The 15,926-nt window shown below is 38.5% G+C and overlaps 1 protein-coding gene across 1 annotated transcript in view; it reads right to left on the bottom strand.

The window, feature by feature from the left end:
- Positions 1-15,926, bottom strand: part of RAD51 (RAD51 recombinase) — a 30,719-nt gene that overhangs the window by 2,148 nt on the left and 12,645 nt on the right. Inside the window, exon 5 of the mRNA XM_052647000.1 lies at positions 7,379-7,473. Coding sequence (XP_052502960.1) covers positions 7,379-7,473 — 95 coding nt within the window. The remainder of the gene's footprint in view (positions 1-7,378; positions 7,474-15,926) is intronic.

Raw genomic sequence — 15,926 nt, 5'->3', positions numbered from 1 at the left:
TCAAGATAGTTTATTTTTTAAAATTAAAAAAATTTTTTTTTACTTTACAATACTGTATTGGTTTTGCCACACATCAACATGAATCCGCCATGGGTGTACATAAGTTCCCACTCTTGAACCCCCCTCCCACCTCCCTCCCCATACCATCCCTCTGGGTTATCCTAGTGCACCAGCCCCAAGCATCCTGTATCCTGCATCGAACCTAGACTGGCGATTCGTTTCTTATATGATATTATACATGTTTAGACAACTTGTCATTCAGTTCAGTTCAGTTGCTCAGTCGTGTCTGACTCTTTGCGACTCCATGAATCGCAGCACGCCAGGCCTCCCTGTCTATCACCATCTCCCGGAGTTCACTCAAACTCACGTCCATCGAGTTGGTGATGCCATCCAGCCATCTCATCCTCTGTCATCCCCTTTTCCTCCTGCCCCCAATCCCTCCCAGCATCAGTCTTTTCCAATGACTCAACTCTTTGCATGAGGTGGCCAAAGTACTAGAGTTTCAGCTTTAGCATCATTCCTTCCAAAGAACACCCAGGGCTGATCTCCTTTAGAATGGACTGGTTGGATCTCCTTGCAGTCCAAGGGACTCTCAAGAGTCTTCTCCAACACCACAGTTCAAAAGCATCAATTCTTTGGCACTCAGCTTTCTTCACAGTCCAACTCTCACATCCATACATGACCACTGGAAAAACCATAGCCTTGACTAGACGGACCTTTGTTGGCAAAGTAATATCTCTGCTTTTTAATGTACTGTCTAGGTTGGTCATAACTTTTCTTCCAAGGAGTAAGCGTCTTTTAATTTCATGGCTGCAATCACCATCTGCAGTGATTTTGGAGCCTCCCAAAAATGAAGGCTGACACTGTTTCCACTGTTTCTCCATCTATCTCCCATGAAGTGATATGACCAGATGCCATGATCTTTGTTTTCTGAATGCTGAGCTTTAAGCCAACTTTTTCACTCTCCTCTTTCACTTTCATCAAGAGGCTTTTTAGTTCTTCTTCACTTTCTGCCATAAGGGTGGTGTTATCTGCATATCTGAGGTTATTGATATTTCTCCCGGCAATCTTGATTCCAGCTTGTGTTTCTTCCAGCCCAGCGTTTCTCATGATGTACTCTGCATATAAGTTACGTAAGCAGGGTGACAATATACAGCCTTGAGGTACTCCTTTTCCTATTCGGAACCAGTCTGTTATTCTATGTCCAGTTCTAACTGTTGCTTCCTGACCTGCATATAGGTTTCTCAAGAGGCAGGTCAGGTGGTCTAGTATTCCCATCTCTTTCAGAATTTTCCACAAGTTTATTATGATCCACACAGCCAAAGGCTTTGGCATAGTCAATTTGTCATTAAATGTATCTTAATAGGATCTCATTTCTTCAAAAGTGGTTTGATTTATTCATCTATCAAGACTCAGCTAAATGCCAGTACTTTTATAAAAGCTTCCCTGCATCTTTTGAATAGATGTGATTCCCCTTCTTCTCCACTTTGAAGAAACTTGATTTAGGCCTTTTTATGGCACTTGTGAGGAGCTACCTGCCATTCTTTTACTGGACTAAAAATTCCTTGAGGGAAAAGACTATGCCTTTCCAACTAGCACATTTTTTTTTATACCTAGTAAATTCTGAATAAACATTGCTGAATACAAAGTTTTTAACCATAATCCAAACAAAAAGAGAATCATATGTCATCACTTTAACTCAAGTAATATTTTCAGATTAAGGTTACCTAAAATCATTATAGTTCAAAAGTATAATACTGACTCCCTTATGTAACAGTTCAAAAGATAGTCTGTTGAAATAAAACCTATGTGCTATAATTTCTTGAGATCCAGAAGTTTCTATGCTTAAGAGTTTATCTTTTAAGAGAAGCAATCTATTCTATGTAGATTCTTCTGATCATTACAAAAGCATATACTATGTCAAACCTACTCTTCTGAGACTTAGCTTTAGTAGTTTTCCTCTCTGTTTTCCTACCCAAAAGAATAGAAAAACAAAAGAATGTTCTAGCACTTGAAATAACCCTGCAATAAGATGAGCCTCAATATCAGGAAATCCCACTCCACCCAACTGAATTTTCTACATCTTACAATGGATTCATCGTATTTGGCAAACCTAGTCTTTGCACTTTCCTGGACAGTTCACCAGTTATTCTTTGCCATTATCAATACAAAGGGAAGATTAGCTGTGTTTTGTTTTTTAAAGTGGATTGATGACTATAAATTTGTTGAGTCTAGGCATGGAGACAAGAAAATGAAGTGAAGACAGTTTTACCTTAGGATCATGACCAAATGGGGATAAAAAGATAAAATTTTCTGTATTTATGTCAGAACTATAAGATAGAAAAAAGAATGAAGAGGCCTAATTACTACATAAACCTTCTAGTTTTGCCTCAAGAAACACTGATATAATCTACTATCAGGAATGGAGACTGCCTTCTGCTGTCAGAATACAGATACTACTAGAAAAACAGAGTCATCCTGGCCTTTCTTTCAGCAGAGTTCATAAAGATGATTATGGGGATCTCTGTGCTTATATTCTTGAAGTAGTAGACAATTTTCAGTTCCTACAACTTGGAAAAAGCTGGCTGGAAATCAGTATTATCACTAGGGAAATACAAATCAAAACCACAATGAGTTTATCACCTGACACCTGTCAGAATAGCTATTCTCCAAAAGAAAATAAATGCTGCCAAGGATGCGGAGAAAAGTGAACCCGCATGCACTGCTCGTGGGAATATAAATTGGTACAGTCACTATGGAGAATAGTGTGGTGGTTCGTCAGGAAACTAAATTATCATATGATCTAGTAATTTCACTGCTGCGTATATATCTCAAGAAAAAAGACATTCAAAAAGATGTATGCATCCTAATGTTCACAGCATTATTCACAACAGCCAAGATAAGGAAGCAACCTAACCTGCCAACAACAGAGGAATGGGTCAAGATGTGGTATATATATTCAATAGAATGTATCTCAGCCATAATAAAGAATGAAATCTTGTCATTTGTAACAACATGGATAGACCTGGAGGGCATTATGCTTAGTGAAATAAGTCAGACAAAGAAAGACAAATACTGTATGTTATCACTTATATGTGGGACTTAATATAGCCAATATTTTCTGATAACTTTAAACGGAATATAATCTATAAAAATATTAAATCAGTATGTTATACACCTGAAACTAATATAATATTGTAAATCAACTACATGTGGGACTTCCCTGGAGGTCCAGTGGTTAAGAATCCACCTTCCAATGCAGGGCACACAAGTTCAATCCCCGGTTGAAGAACTAAGATCCCACATGCGGCAGGGCTACTGTGCCCCTGTGCCACAACCGAGACCAGTTGCAGGGACTTCTCGTCGTCCAGTGGCTAAGACTCCGATCTCTCAGTGTGCGGGGCTTGGGTTTGATCCCTTGAGATTTAGTCGAGATTTAGTCAGGGGACTAAATCTCACATGCTGCAACTAAGACCTGGCACAGCCAAACAATGAAATATTTTAAAAATAATAATAAAGAATAAAATGAATTCCATCAAAAAGCAAAAAGACCAGATGCAACCAAATATAAAAAAAAATCAACTATACATCAAGTATTCCACACACACATAAAAACTTATATAGTGCTGTATGTCAATTATATCTCAATCAAACTGGAAGAAAAAATGGGAATTTTCATAGTAAAACCAAAAAACCTCAGGTGATTAACATGTAAGTTTGAGAAATTCAGCTGTATTGCCTCAAGGGAGTTCTGTCATTCTTTCTTTCATAGTATCTTAAATACACTCCAAAAAGGTAGGGACACTGTAGCAAGCAATTGTGGCCACGGTTCTCTAACTTCAGCAAGCATCCCAATCACCCAGGGAGCTTGTCACACCACTGCTGGACCCTATCCTCAGTCTCTTGATCATCTCTACTTCTGTAGATCTGTAGTGGAATCAGAGGAAAGTGAAGTCGCTCAGTCGTGTCCGACTCTTTGCAACCCGATGGACTGTAGCCTACCAGGCTCCTCCCTCCATGGGACAGGCAGATGCTTTAACCTCTGAGCCACCAGGGAAGCCACCAGGGGATCAGAGGATCTGCATTTCAATTTCCCAGGTGATGCTAATGCAGTTATAGGGAGGACTAGAGTCTTAGAACAGAGAAGGCACTGGCACCCCACTCCAGTACTCTTGCCCGGAGAATCCCATTGATGGAGGAGCCTGGTAGGCTGCAGTCCACGGGGTCGCTAAGAGTTGGACACGACTGAGTGACTTCACTTTCACTTTTCACTTTCATGCATTGCAGAAGGAAATGGCAACCCACTCCAGTGTTCTTGCCTGGAGAATCCCAGGGACGGGGGAGCCTGGTGGGCTGCCGTCTATGGGGTTGCACAGAGCTGGACACGACTGAAGTGACTTAGCAGCAGCAGAGTCTTAGAAACCTCTGAGCTAGTCACCTGAATGTGGGTTAATATTCTTCAACAAAACATGGCAAAAATTTATCAATAAGGGCTGTTCTCTTGTGGAAGGAAATTAGGTATTAATTATCTTAGGAAGCCCTGTCCTGTAACTTTCTCAGAAGGATAAATTTAAATGCAATATACATAAATATAAATTTAATTATAAAAATTTTCCTGACAGAAGTGATTAAAATTAATTAAAGAAATTTCTAAACATTTTTCTTTTAGTTGACAAAATAGCCATAAACATGGCTCTAATAAATATTAGTTCATTAACAAACACTGAATGCACTGTTCTAGGGCTTGGGGATACAGTGAATGGTCAAAACAAAGTCCCAGTCCTCATAATATTCTACTATCTCATATATCCTATCTGAACACTCATTTATATTATTGGACAAAATCTTAGTGACTTTATCCAAAAGAACTCTTCAACTAATAAAATAGCATACTTAAAAGTGTTTTTGTACAACACCAAAATCAACTTTGGGAAGGAGTATACATTTCGATATACTCATCTCTAGTAAACTAAAATCAGGTTGCAAGAAAGTAATTTTTTCCTGACAGGGATTTTTTAAGAAGCAGCAAAGGGCTACAGTTATTGTTCCAGCCTAATTTTATGCCTCAACAGTATACATCTGATGACTTGGATTCCTCCAACTGTAAAATGGGAAAGAGAATTCTTAGAGAATTCTCCTTAACTTAGCAAGGCAGGTTCCAATGTGAATCTAACATCTCAACATGCAATTAAATTTCATTTAATCATCACTAGGTTTCAATAAAATGTGTGGTAGGAATCAAATTATCATATTTGACCTTAGACAAGGGAAAATTAAGGAAAATAATTTTGAAAGTTTATTTGAAAGCTGTATTAGGGGATGGAGGAAAATTACAAATTCTTTTTTTTTAAATAAAATAAATTATTACTTATTTGGCTGCACCAGGTCTTAGTTGCAGAATGTGGGATCTATTAACAGTTCCCTGACAAGGGATTGAACCCAGTCCCCCTTGCATTGGGAGTGCAGAATCTTAGCTACTGGACCACTAGGGAGGTCCCGAAAAAATGTACAAATTCTTTACCAGCTTTTCTGAGGTATCATTTATATACCATAAAATTGATGTGTTTTAAGTGTAAAATTCAATGACTTTAATAATTCAATTTTAGGACATCTCCATTGCTCAGAAAGATTTCTCCACTCGATCTGCAGTTACTTTCTGTTCCTACTCCCTGCCCCAGGCAACCATGCATCTATTGTCTCTACAGATCTTCCTTCTGGAAATTTCATATAAATGGAATTATATTTGGTTTTTCCTGTCTAGCTTCTGTCATTTAGCATGTTGTTGGGGTTTATCCGTGTTATAACATGTCATTCCTTTTAGCTGTTTAATAGTATTCCATTGTATGGATATGCCACATTTTATTTATTCATTCATCAGTGGATGGACAATTGGGTTGTTTCTAGGTTTTAGCTATTTAATGATACTTATAAACATCCACAAACAAGTCTCTGTTTGGACATGTTTACATACCTCTTGGGCACATAACCAGAGTGTAATTGCTGGGTTATATGGCAAATTTATGTTTATATGTCACACTGTTTTTATTGTCAACTCTCGATTCTATTCCATTGATCCATATGTCTATCCTTAAGGCAGCACCACACTGTCTTGATTACTGTTGTTTATTAGTAAGTTTTAAAATTGGGAAAACTGAGACCGCCAATTTTGTTCTTTTTTCTCCTCCAAGAATGTTTTGGCTATTCTGGGTCCTTGATATTTCTATATTAATTTTATATTCAGCTTGTCAGTATCTGGAAAAAAGGTTGGTGGAATTTCAATAGGCACTGTATTGAATTTGTAGATCAATCTGAGGGATAATTACCATTTTTAATAAAATCACATCTTCCAATCCATGAATGTGAAATGTTTCTCTATGTAGATCTTCTTCAGTTTCTTTCAGCAATGGTAGCTATCAGTGTACAAGTCTTGGACTTCTGTTAAATTTATTACTATTTCATTCTTTTTGATACTATTGTGAATGGAATTATTTTCTTAATTTTTGAATTGTTCATTGCTAGTATAGAGAAACACAATGGATTTTTGCATATTGAGATTGCATCCTTTGAACTAATTTAGTTTTAGTAGTTTTTTTTGTGTGTAGCTTCTTAAGATTTTCTACTTATAGGATCATGTCATTGATTAATTAAGATAGTTTATATTTTCTATTCCAATCCGGATGCTTTTTATTTCATTTTCTTGCCCTGGCTGGGACCTTCAGTACAATGTGAAATATAAGTGGTGAGTGTGGAGATCCTTGCCTTATTCCCAGTCTTAAGAAGAAAACATTCAGATTTTCACCATTAAAAATTATGCCAGCTGTAGGTTTTTGTAGATGCTCTTTATCATGGCATCTGATAAATGCTCTATCCATTACTGAGAGTGAGATATTAGTCCCCAACAATTATGCACATATTTTGAGGCTCTATTAAGTGTGTATATATTTATTACACTGTCTGGATGAACTGACCTTTTAGTTATAAGATGTTCCTCTTTGCCTCAATTAGTACTTTTTTTGGTCTAAAAGTCTATTTTGTCTGGTATTAGTATAGCTACTCCAGCCCTCTATGGTTACTATTTGCATGCAATATTTTTTTCCATCTTTTTAGTTTCAGCCTATTTGGGTCTTTGAATCTAAACTGGTTCTCTAGAAGGCAGCATATAGTTGATCTTGTTTTTTATCCAGTTTGACAGCAACTCACAGGTTTTTTGACTAAAGAAGCATGTTTTTCTCTAAGGTTATTCTTTTGAAACACACATACAACTTTGGGATATGGAGCAATAAGAGAGAGGAAAAGACACCCTTCAGCCAGACTAACCCTGGCAATCACTACAGTGACAGATGGAGCCATATTTCTCTTGTCTGATCCAGTGACCTACCTCTCAGCCACTGCTAGCAGCCGTTCTGGCCTAAAGGTACCTTCGGTGTCAATGTACATGGCCTTTCCTTCACCTCCACCTCGGTCAATGGGAAGCTAGAGAGAAAAAGAACAGTGGAAATGACACTGTACTTCTGATATAACTGAACAGCTTCCTTCTGATGGGCCTATAATTGCTTCCGCTCCCAGTAAAGCAAAAGGAAAAATAAAGTGACAATAAGATCTAGGGAGGAGACACTCACTTCTGAGAGAAGTACATCTAGTAGTAGGTATGGAGGTCATTGTGAGGCTAGAGTCTGGCCAGAGTTGAAGAGTGCTTGGAAATACATACCAAAGTAGGTGATAAAATTCTTTTTTTTAAACACATACACTTCTTCCAATTAAAAAATTTCTATCATTGTATACCAGCAAAAGACTGATCAAGCCTCTCAAGGCAATTTGGAAGATCATTTACTTAGCTTTAATAAGCAAGAGACTCTGATCCAACACCCAATTCATTTTATCATATCCAGATCACACTTAGATGAGCAGAGCTCATATTTACCGAGCAGAGTTCATTCCTTCGGGTTGCTGAAGGAAATTGGCAAATACCCCAGCGGCATCCCCTAGCACATTTAATAGGTGTTTGCTCCAATAGTACACAGATATTGAAAATAAACAAACGTAGAAAAGGAAAAATAATCAGTTTTTTTAAAAAAAGAAAGAAGATGGAGGAATGCCAGGAAAATTGTCTCTTGAGCTCTTCAGGGAAATCTGCTTTAGGCTACCTATCCCATACCAGATACTGAGTTCTACAACTTTTAAGTGAATGTGGCTAAATGGTAGTTTCCACCCTTGAAATCTAGTTTGGAACCTTTAAATTCTGAGGAAAATCCCTTACAACAGTTTACACTAAGTGCCTGGTAGTGCCAAAATTTTGTCTTTTCCGATTTCTGCGAAAAAGGATTTTTTTTTTTCAAAATTACTAAAGTACTACATGCTTGTATTAAAAATTCAAGCAATACAGAAATAAGTAGAGTAAAAAAAAAAAAAAGGGAATTTTCTTCTTTTAAAAACTCCCATCTTCCAGATCATTTTCTGTGTATTTTCATACAAACACTTTTTATATATGTGACTCTGTCACTTGCTATGTGACCCTGAGAATATTAATCCTCAGTTTTTACATTTCGTGTAATATGTAATAAAACCTACCTATGGCACTGTTTTGAAGGTTAGATAATTCATGCCAAGTGTTTAGCACAGTGCCTGACATATAGAAGGCATCTGGAAGACTCGAGCTATCCTCCACCTCTAGGGCACTGACTTTAGCATATATTCAATTACAGAAGGCTTCGTTAATTTGGAAAGGGGAAAATTATTATGTTGTCATTTGGTAGGCTGGCAGATAAAATTTTTCAAACCATAGGAATTTGTGGAAACAGCAAAAGATATATATACAACGGAAGAATGTCTTCAGAAAGCTGAAACTGCCTCGGTTTTTGGGGAGGAGAAAATTTGACATTCAGGGGCCTAAGTCCATAGGAATTAAAATGAATGAGGTTCTTTCTCTCACTTTCTGCATCTTTAGTACTAGCATGAGTTCTTTTCCAGCTAAACAGACCTCCTTGGGCAGAAGGGAGGCCATGAGTGTCTGGACAGGGCATTGGTAGGCAGACTGACAGCAGAGAAGTGGACTGCTGGCCTGGTCACAGGGGGATGGACTATGTGCTGTACACCCCTGCTCATTTTGTCTCCTCTGCCTCACCCTTCCAGTGTCACCTCAGCCATCTCGTGTTGCTGGGCTGACCACCAAGGTTGCTATTTGTAATAACTGCCTAGTACCATAAGCAGAGACATCACTTTGCCAACAGAGGTTCATATAGTCAAAGCTATGGTTTGTCCAGTAGTCATGTATGCATGTGAGCGTGGGACCATAAAGAAGGCTCAGTGCTGAAGAACTGATGCTTTTGAACTGTGGTGCTGGAGAAGACTACTGAGAGTCCCTTGGACAGCAAGGAGATCAAACCAGTCAATCCTAAAGGAAATCAACCCTGAATATTCAATGGAAGGACTGATGCTTAAGCTCCAGTACTTTGGCCACCTGATGCAAAGAGCTGACTCACTGGAAAAGACTCTGATGCTGGGAGAGACTGAGGGCAAGAGAAGGGGGCAACAGAGGATGAGACAGTTGGATGGCATCACTGACTCAATGAACACAAGTTTGAGCAAACTCACAGAAATAGTGAAGGGCAGAGAAGGCTGGCATGCTGCAGTTCATGAGATTGCAAAGAGTCGGACACGACTTAGTGACCGAACAACCACAACAACCATAATTTAATCTTATTTCATAATGATGCAAGCTGTTTCGAACTTGCACCATTTTATAATGCTATGGTATAAATTCTTTCTACATATATTCTTGATTGTATGTGAAAAGTTTTCTAAGACATATTTTCTGTCAAGGGCATGTCCATTTAAAATTGGTACTTTATACTGTCCTCTCAGGATTTTAAAATTATTCTAGTACTGTGAACAAACATGGGCTATTCATTTTTATAACCTAAGTATGACTCTTAACTTTATATAACTTCACTATTAGACAGATCTGATACATAACAGGGTTTCACTTCATTAAGTCGAGAAAATCTGAACAAATAAGAGGTGATAATATTTAGATTTAAATACTAATCTAACAGCCTCTCTATACCTCTGGTTCCAGCTCTTAGGCTAGCCACATGTCATCCTTTCCATTACTAATGAATTAGAACTTTTTTTCTCTGACAAAAATATCAAAGATCCAGTTATTCAGCCAACTGTGAATGTTCAGTTGCTTTTATAGAGAGGGTATGTTTTAGAGTTTTGCTTCAGTTTATTGTAAACAGGCATTATCTGACTAATAAACATTCCTGAGATAGGAGTCTGTACAACTTAAGAGCATCAGCATGCTACGCTCAGTTGCCAATGGCAACTACAGATATTGTGTAATGTACTCTAAATATTTATTCCACATGAATCCCTGTCAAAACAACATAGGGAAAACATTTCTACTTATAAAGGTCACATATCATATCAGATGACCGACATCTGAGTGATATTTTAAATAGTTCTATTTCCTTTTAGCTAAAATTTTCTAATGGTGCTTTAGCAATAAGCTGTAGCTCCGGCAGCTTGACTGTACCTCTGTTCCTCTTCTCAATGCTTCCCCTCTATCCTAAAAGTTCTTATATCCCCCTCTTTTCTCCTTGGAGTTATTTATGAGGTGAGCCAACATAGCTTATGTCTACTTGACATTGGAATCCTAATGTGGCTGTCGTGTGGTGACATTTTGGTTGCAATGGAAAAGATCAGTAGAGTAACTGAGGACAGAAAGACAATCAAAATGAGAAATGAGAAAGGAAAATGATGAGAAAAACAGGAGACCAAGTTGGGCCTCTTGTCATTAGATAAACTTTTATTCATGCAGAATGAAAATATTTTCCTATCTCAAGCAATGGTACTGACCACTTCAAGACAGTAGTGTTGACTGATGCACATTATCTGTAAAATGAAAAAAAAAAAAAGAGACAGATTTTCTTGGGTGACTTGAGAGAATCAGTCTCATAATATAAGCCTCTGCAGATATATGTTTCACTAAATGTGAACTCTATCCAAGACACAGTCCTAACAAAATCGATATTTTTTTAATGGCACATGCCATCTTTATAACATAGTACTACAGTGATGTAACAAACATTTTTATAAACTGCTCTTAAATACAGGATAAATTATAAATGGTAGTTCATAATTTGTTTCAAAAGGGAAAATACACAAAAGAGAACAATTTATATTTGATGTTTAAATTTATAAGTTCCAAGAATGAATGTTATTTTGTTGAGAGGATAAGAACTCACATTGGATGGTAAGATACCAGGAAGTCCCCTCTGTCATAGTGACTGAAGAAGGCAGATTTCCTTTCAGTTATTCTCTAACTCCATTGGTAAGTTGTGTCCTTGGGAGGAGTGAGTGTAATCTATCTAGACAGTTTCCAACTTAACTATGGCTTGATTTACAATTCTTCAACTTTACCATGGTGTGAAAGTGATACAAATTTAGTACAAACCGAAACTGAATTTCGGTCTTTTCCCAGGTGAGTCATTTGCTGTACAACACTTTCAGAGTACTGGGCAACCACACTGTGCTCCCAGTCAGCCACTTGAGCTGGAGGGCAAACAGCTGGTATACTTACAGACATTCTGATTCTTTCAGTATAGTATGCAATAAACTATATATGAGAAATTCAACACTTTATTACAAAACAGGCTTTGTGTTAGATGATTTTGCCCAACTGCAGGCTAATTTAAGTGTTCTGAGCATGTTTAAGGTAAGCTGGGCTAAGCTATGATGTTCAGTAGGCTAGGTGCATTAAATGCATATTCAACCTGTAAAACTACCACACAATTGTATTCATCTCACATGCTAGCAAAGTAATGCTCAAAATTCTCCAAGCCAGGCTTCAACAGTACATGAACAGTGAACTTCCAGATGTTCAATCTGGATTTAGAAAAGGCAGAGAACCAGAGATCAAATTGCCAACATCCGTTGGATCATCGAAAAAGCAAGAGAGTTCCAGAAAAACATCTATTTCTGCTTTGTTGACTATGCCAAAGCCTTTGACTGTTGTGGATCACAACAAATTGTGGAAAATTCTGGAAGAGATGGGACTATCAGACCATCTGACCTGCCTCCTGAGAAATCTGTACCAGGTCAAGAAGCAACAGTTAGAACTGGACATGGAACAACAGACTGGTTCCAAACTGGGAAAGGAGTATGTCAAAGCTGTATATTGCCACCCTGCTTATTTAACTTTTATGCAGAGTACATCATGAGAAATGCTGAGCTGGATGAAGCACAAGCTGGAATCAAGACTGCCAGGAGAAATATCAATAACCTCAGATATGAAGATGACACCACCCTTATGGCTGAAAGCGAAGAAGAACTAAGAGCCTCTTGATGAAAGTGAAAGAGGAGAGTGAAAAAGTTGGCTTAAAGCTCAACATTCAGAAAACTAAGATCATGGCATCCGGTCCCATCACTTCATTGTAAACAGATGAGGAAACAATGGAAACAGTGACAGACTTCATTTTTGGGGGCTCCAAAATCACTGCACATGGTGACTGCAGCCATGAAATTAAAAGACGCTTGATCCCTGGAAAAGTTATGACCAACCTAGACAGTATATTAAAAAGCAGAGACATTACTTTGCCAACGTAGGTCTGTCTAGTCAAAGCTATGGATTTTCCAGTACTCATGATGGATGTGAGAGATGGACTATAAAGACAGCTGAGCACCGAAGAATTGATATTTTTGAACTGTGGTGTTGAAGAAGACTCTGGAGAGTCCCCTGGACAGCCAGGAGATCCAGCCAGTCCACCCTAAAGGAAATCAGTCTTGAATATTCATTGGAAGGACTGATGCTGAAGCTGAAACTCCAATATTTTGGCCACTTGATGCGAAGAGCTGACTCACTGGAAAAGATCCTGATGCTGGGAAAGATTGAAGGCAGGAGAAAGGGATGACAGAGGATGAGATGGTTGGATGGCATCACCAACTCGATGAACATGAGTTTATAATAATTATACTGCAGCTATCCTTAGCTCCTGCCTCTCCTTTCAGTTCATTAAACAAGTTGCTACCAGAATATTTTCGAAAATTTGCTCATGCTTCTCTTCTGTTGAAAAATGCTGAATTATCCCCACTATCTATAGAATCAAGTCTATACTTCTTATATTTTGGTCAAGAACTTGTAAAATGGTCTTGATGTGTCCTTTTCAAAGGTTTGTCTCCTACAATTTGTCCAAATACAACTTCTGAGCTAGGTAAGTGGGCTTATTTTGTCTTATTATGTTATGCTCCCCTGTCTCTGCCCTGTTCATCCATTCCCTATAGTTTTTTAGTTTATTTACCTGGTTAAATTTAGCATTCTTCAGGATCCTGGTCTAATCTCTTTTTCCCATAAAATATTCAATGACTACTCTAGTGTGATGGAATCCTGTTTCTTCCTTAAATACTTATGCTACTTCCCCTGTATTTTTTATTTACTAATATATCAGGCATGCCTTCAGTTCAGTCGCTCTGTCGTGTCTGACTCTTTGCGACCCCATGAATCGCAGCACGCCAGGCCTCCCCGTCCATCACCAACTCCCTGAGTTCACTCAGACTCACGTCCATCGAGTGGGTGATGCTATCCAGCCATCTCATCCTCTGTCGCCCCCTTCTCCTCCTGCCCCCAATCCCTCCCAGCATCAGAGTCTTTTCCAATGAGTCAACTCTTCGCATGAGGTGGCCAAAGTACTAGAGTTTCAGCTTTAGCATCATTCTTTCCAAAGAACACCCAGGACCAATCTCCTTTAGAATGGACTGGCTGGATCTCCTTGCAGTCTAAGGGACTCTCAAGAGTCTCCTCCAACACCACAGTTCAAAAGCATCAATTCTTCGGCACTCGGCTTTCTTCACAGTCTAACTTTCACATCCATACATGACCACAGGAAAAACCATAGCCTTTACTAGATGGACCTTTGTTGGCAAAGTAATGTCTCTGCTTTCCAATATGCTATCTAGGTTGGTCATAACCTTTCTTCCAAGGAGTAAGCGTCTTTTAATTTCATGGCTGCAATCACCATCTGCAGTGATTGTGGACCCCCCAAAATAAAGTCTGTCACTGTTTCCACTGTTTCCCCAACTATTTCCCATGAAGTGATGGAACCAGATGCCATGATCTTTGTTTTCTGAATGTTGAGCTTTAAGCCAACTTTTTCACTCTCCTCTTTCACTTTCATCAAGATGCTCTTTAGTTCCTCTTCACTTTCTGCCATAAGAGTGGTGTCATCTGCATATCTGAGGTTACTGATATTTCTCCCGGCAATCTTGATTCCAGCTTGTGCTTCTTCCAGCCCAGCATTTCTCATGATGTACTCTGCATATAAGTTAAATAAGCAGGGTGACAATATACAGCCTTGACGTCCTCCTTTTCCTATTTGAAACCAGTCTGTTGTTCCATGTCCAGTCCTAACTGTTGCTTCCTGACCTGCATATAGGTTTGTCAAGAGGCAGGTCAGGTGGTCTGGTATTCCCATCTCTTTCAGAATTTTCCACAGTTTATTGTGATCCGCACAGTCAAAGGCTTTGGTATAGTCAATAAAGCAGAAATAGATGTTTTTCTGGAACTCTCTTGCTTTTTCCATGATCCAGCAGATGTTGGCAATTTAATCTGTTTCCTCTGCCTTTTCTAAAACCAGCTTGAACATCTGGAAGTTCATGGTTCACATATTGCTGAAGCTTGGTATGCCTTAGGACATCTAATTCAATCACCTCTATTCATTCCAGTATTTACTGAGTACTGACTTAGGCAGTAGCAATACAGTAGAGAACTAGTCAGTTACTACAAGCCAGGTAATACTTTAATGAGTTTTTAAGAGCATGGGCTCTGAAGTTGGGTTTGATTCCTGTAGCTACTACTTAAATGCGATATGAATTGTTTAGGAATTGTTTATGAATTGCTTAGGAATTGTTTAACTCATTGTGTCTGTTTCCAAATCCATCCTAGCAAAGCAAACAAAGAAGAAACAGAAGGCATCTAGGTAAGTTTTTTCCCTAATGTAGGAGATACCAGGCATGCTTGTGTAACAATGAAAATAATTTAATAAAGAGGTAGACCGGAAAACAGAAGGAGCAGAGTCCCTGGAAAAGTGGCAAGGCATGGTAACCAGATCACAATGGTAGGGCCTTTGAGAGGAAAAGAGACACTCTCTCCTGTAACCCAAGGTAAGAAAAGGTGGCTATAGATCGATGGATTTACCTCACACCAGTCAGAATGGCCCTCATTAAACAGCCTACAAATAACAAATGCTGGGGAGGTTGTGGAGAAAAAGGAACCCTCCTACACTGTGGGTGGGAATGTAAATTGGTATAGCCACTGTGGAAAACAGTATGGAGGCCCCTCAAAAAACTAAAAAGAGTTACCATATGCTCCAGCAATCCTACTCTTGGGCATATACCCAGACAAAACTTTAGTTCTAAAAGATACATGCACCCCTGTGTTCACAGCAGCACTATCATAACAGCTAAGACATAGGAGCAACCCCACTGACAGATGAATGGATAAAGAAGATGTGCATATATACAATGAAATACTACTCCATGGATTACTATACAGATATACAATGGAATACTACGCAGCCATAAAAATGAATGAAATACTGCCATTTGCAGCAACATGGATGGACCTAGAGATTATCACACTAAGTGAACTAAGTCTGAAAGAGAAAGACAAACACCATATGATATCACTTACACATGGAATCTAAAATGTGATACAAAGTAATTAACCTCCAACTAAAATAAATAAATTTATATTTTAAAAAATAAATAAAATGTAACACAAATGGACTTATCTACAAAACAGACATAGAGAAAAGTCGGGGGGGGGGATGTTGGGGACGGATAGATTGAGAGTTTGGGATTAGCAGCTGCTAAGTATTATACAGAATGGATAAGCAACAAGGTCCTACTATACAGTACAAGGAACTACATTC

This window comes from Budorcas taxicolor, chromosome 10 (assembly GCF_023091745.1).
Source record: "Budorcas taxicolor isolate Tak-1 chromosome 10, Takin1.1, whole genome shotgun sequence".
NCBI lineage: Eukaryota > Metazoa > Chordata > Mammalia > Artiodactyla > Bovidae > Budorcas > Budorcas taxicolor.
Note: the sequence above shows the minus strand (reverse complement) of the source record. Positions and strands in the feature narration are given on the sequence as shown.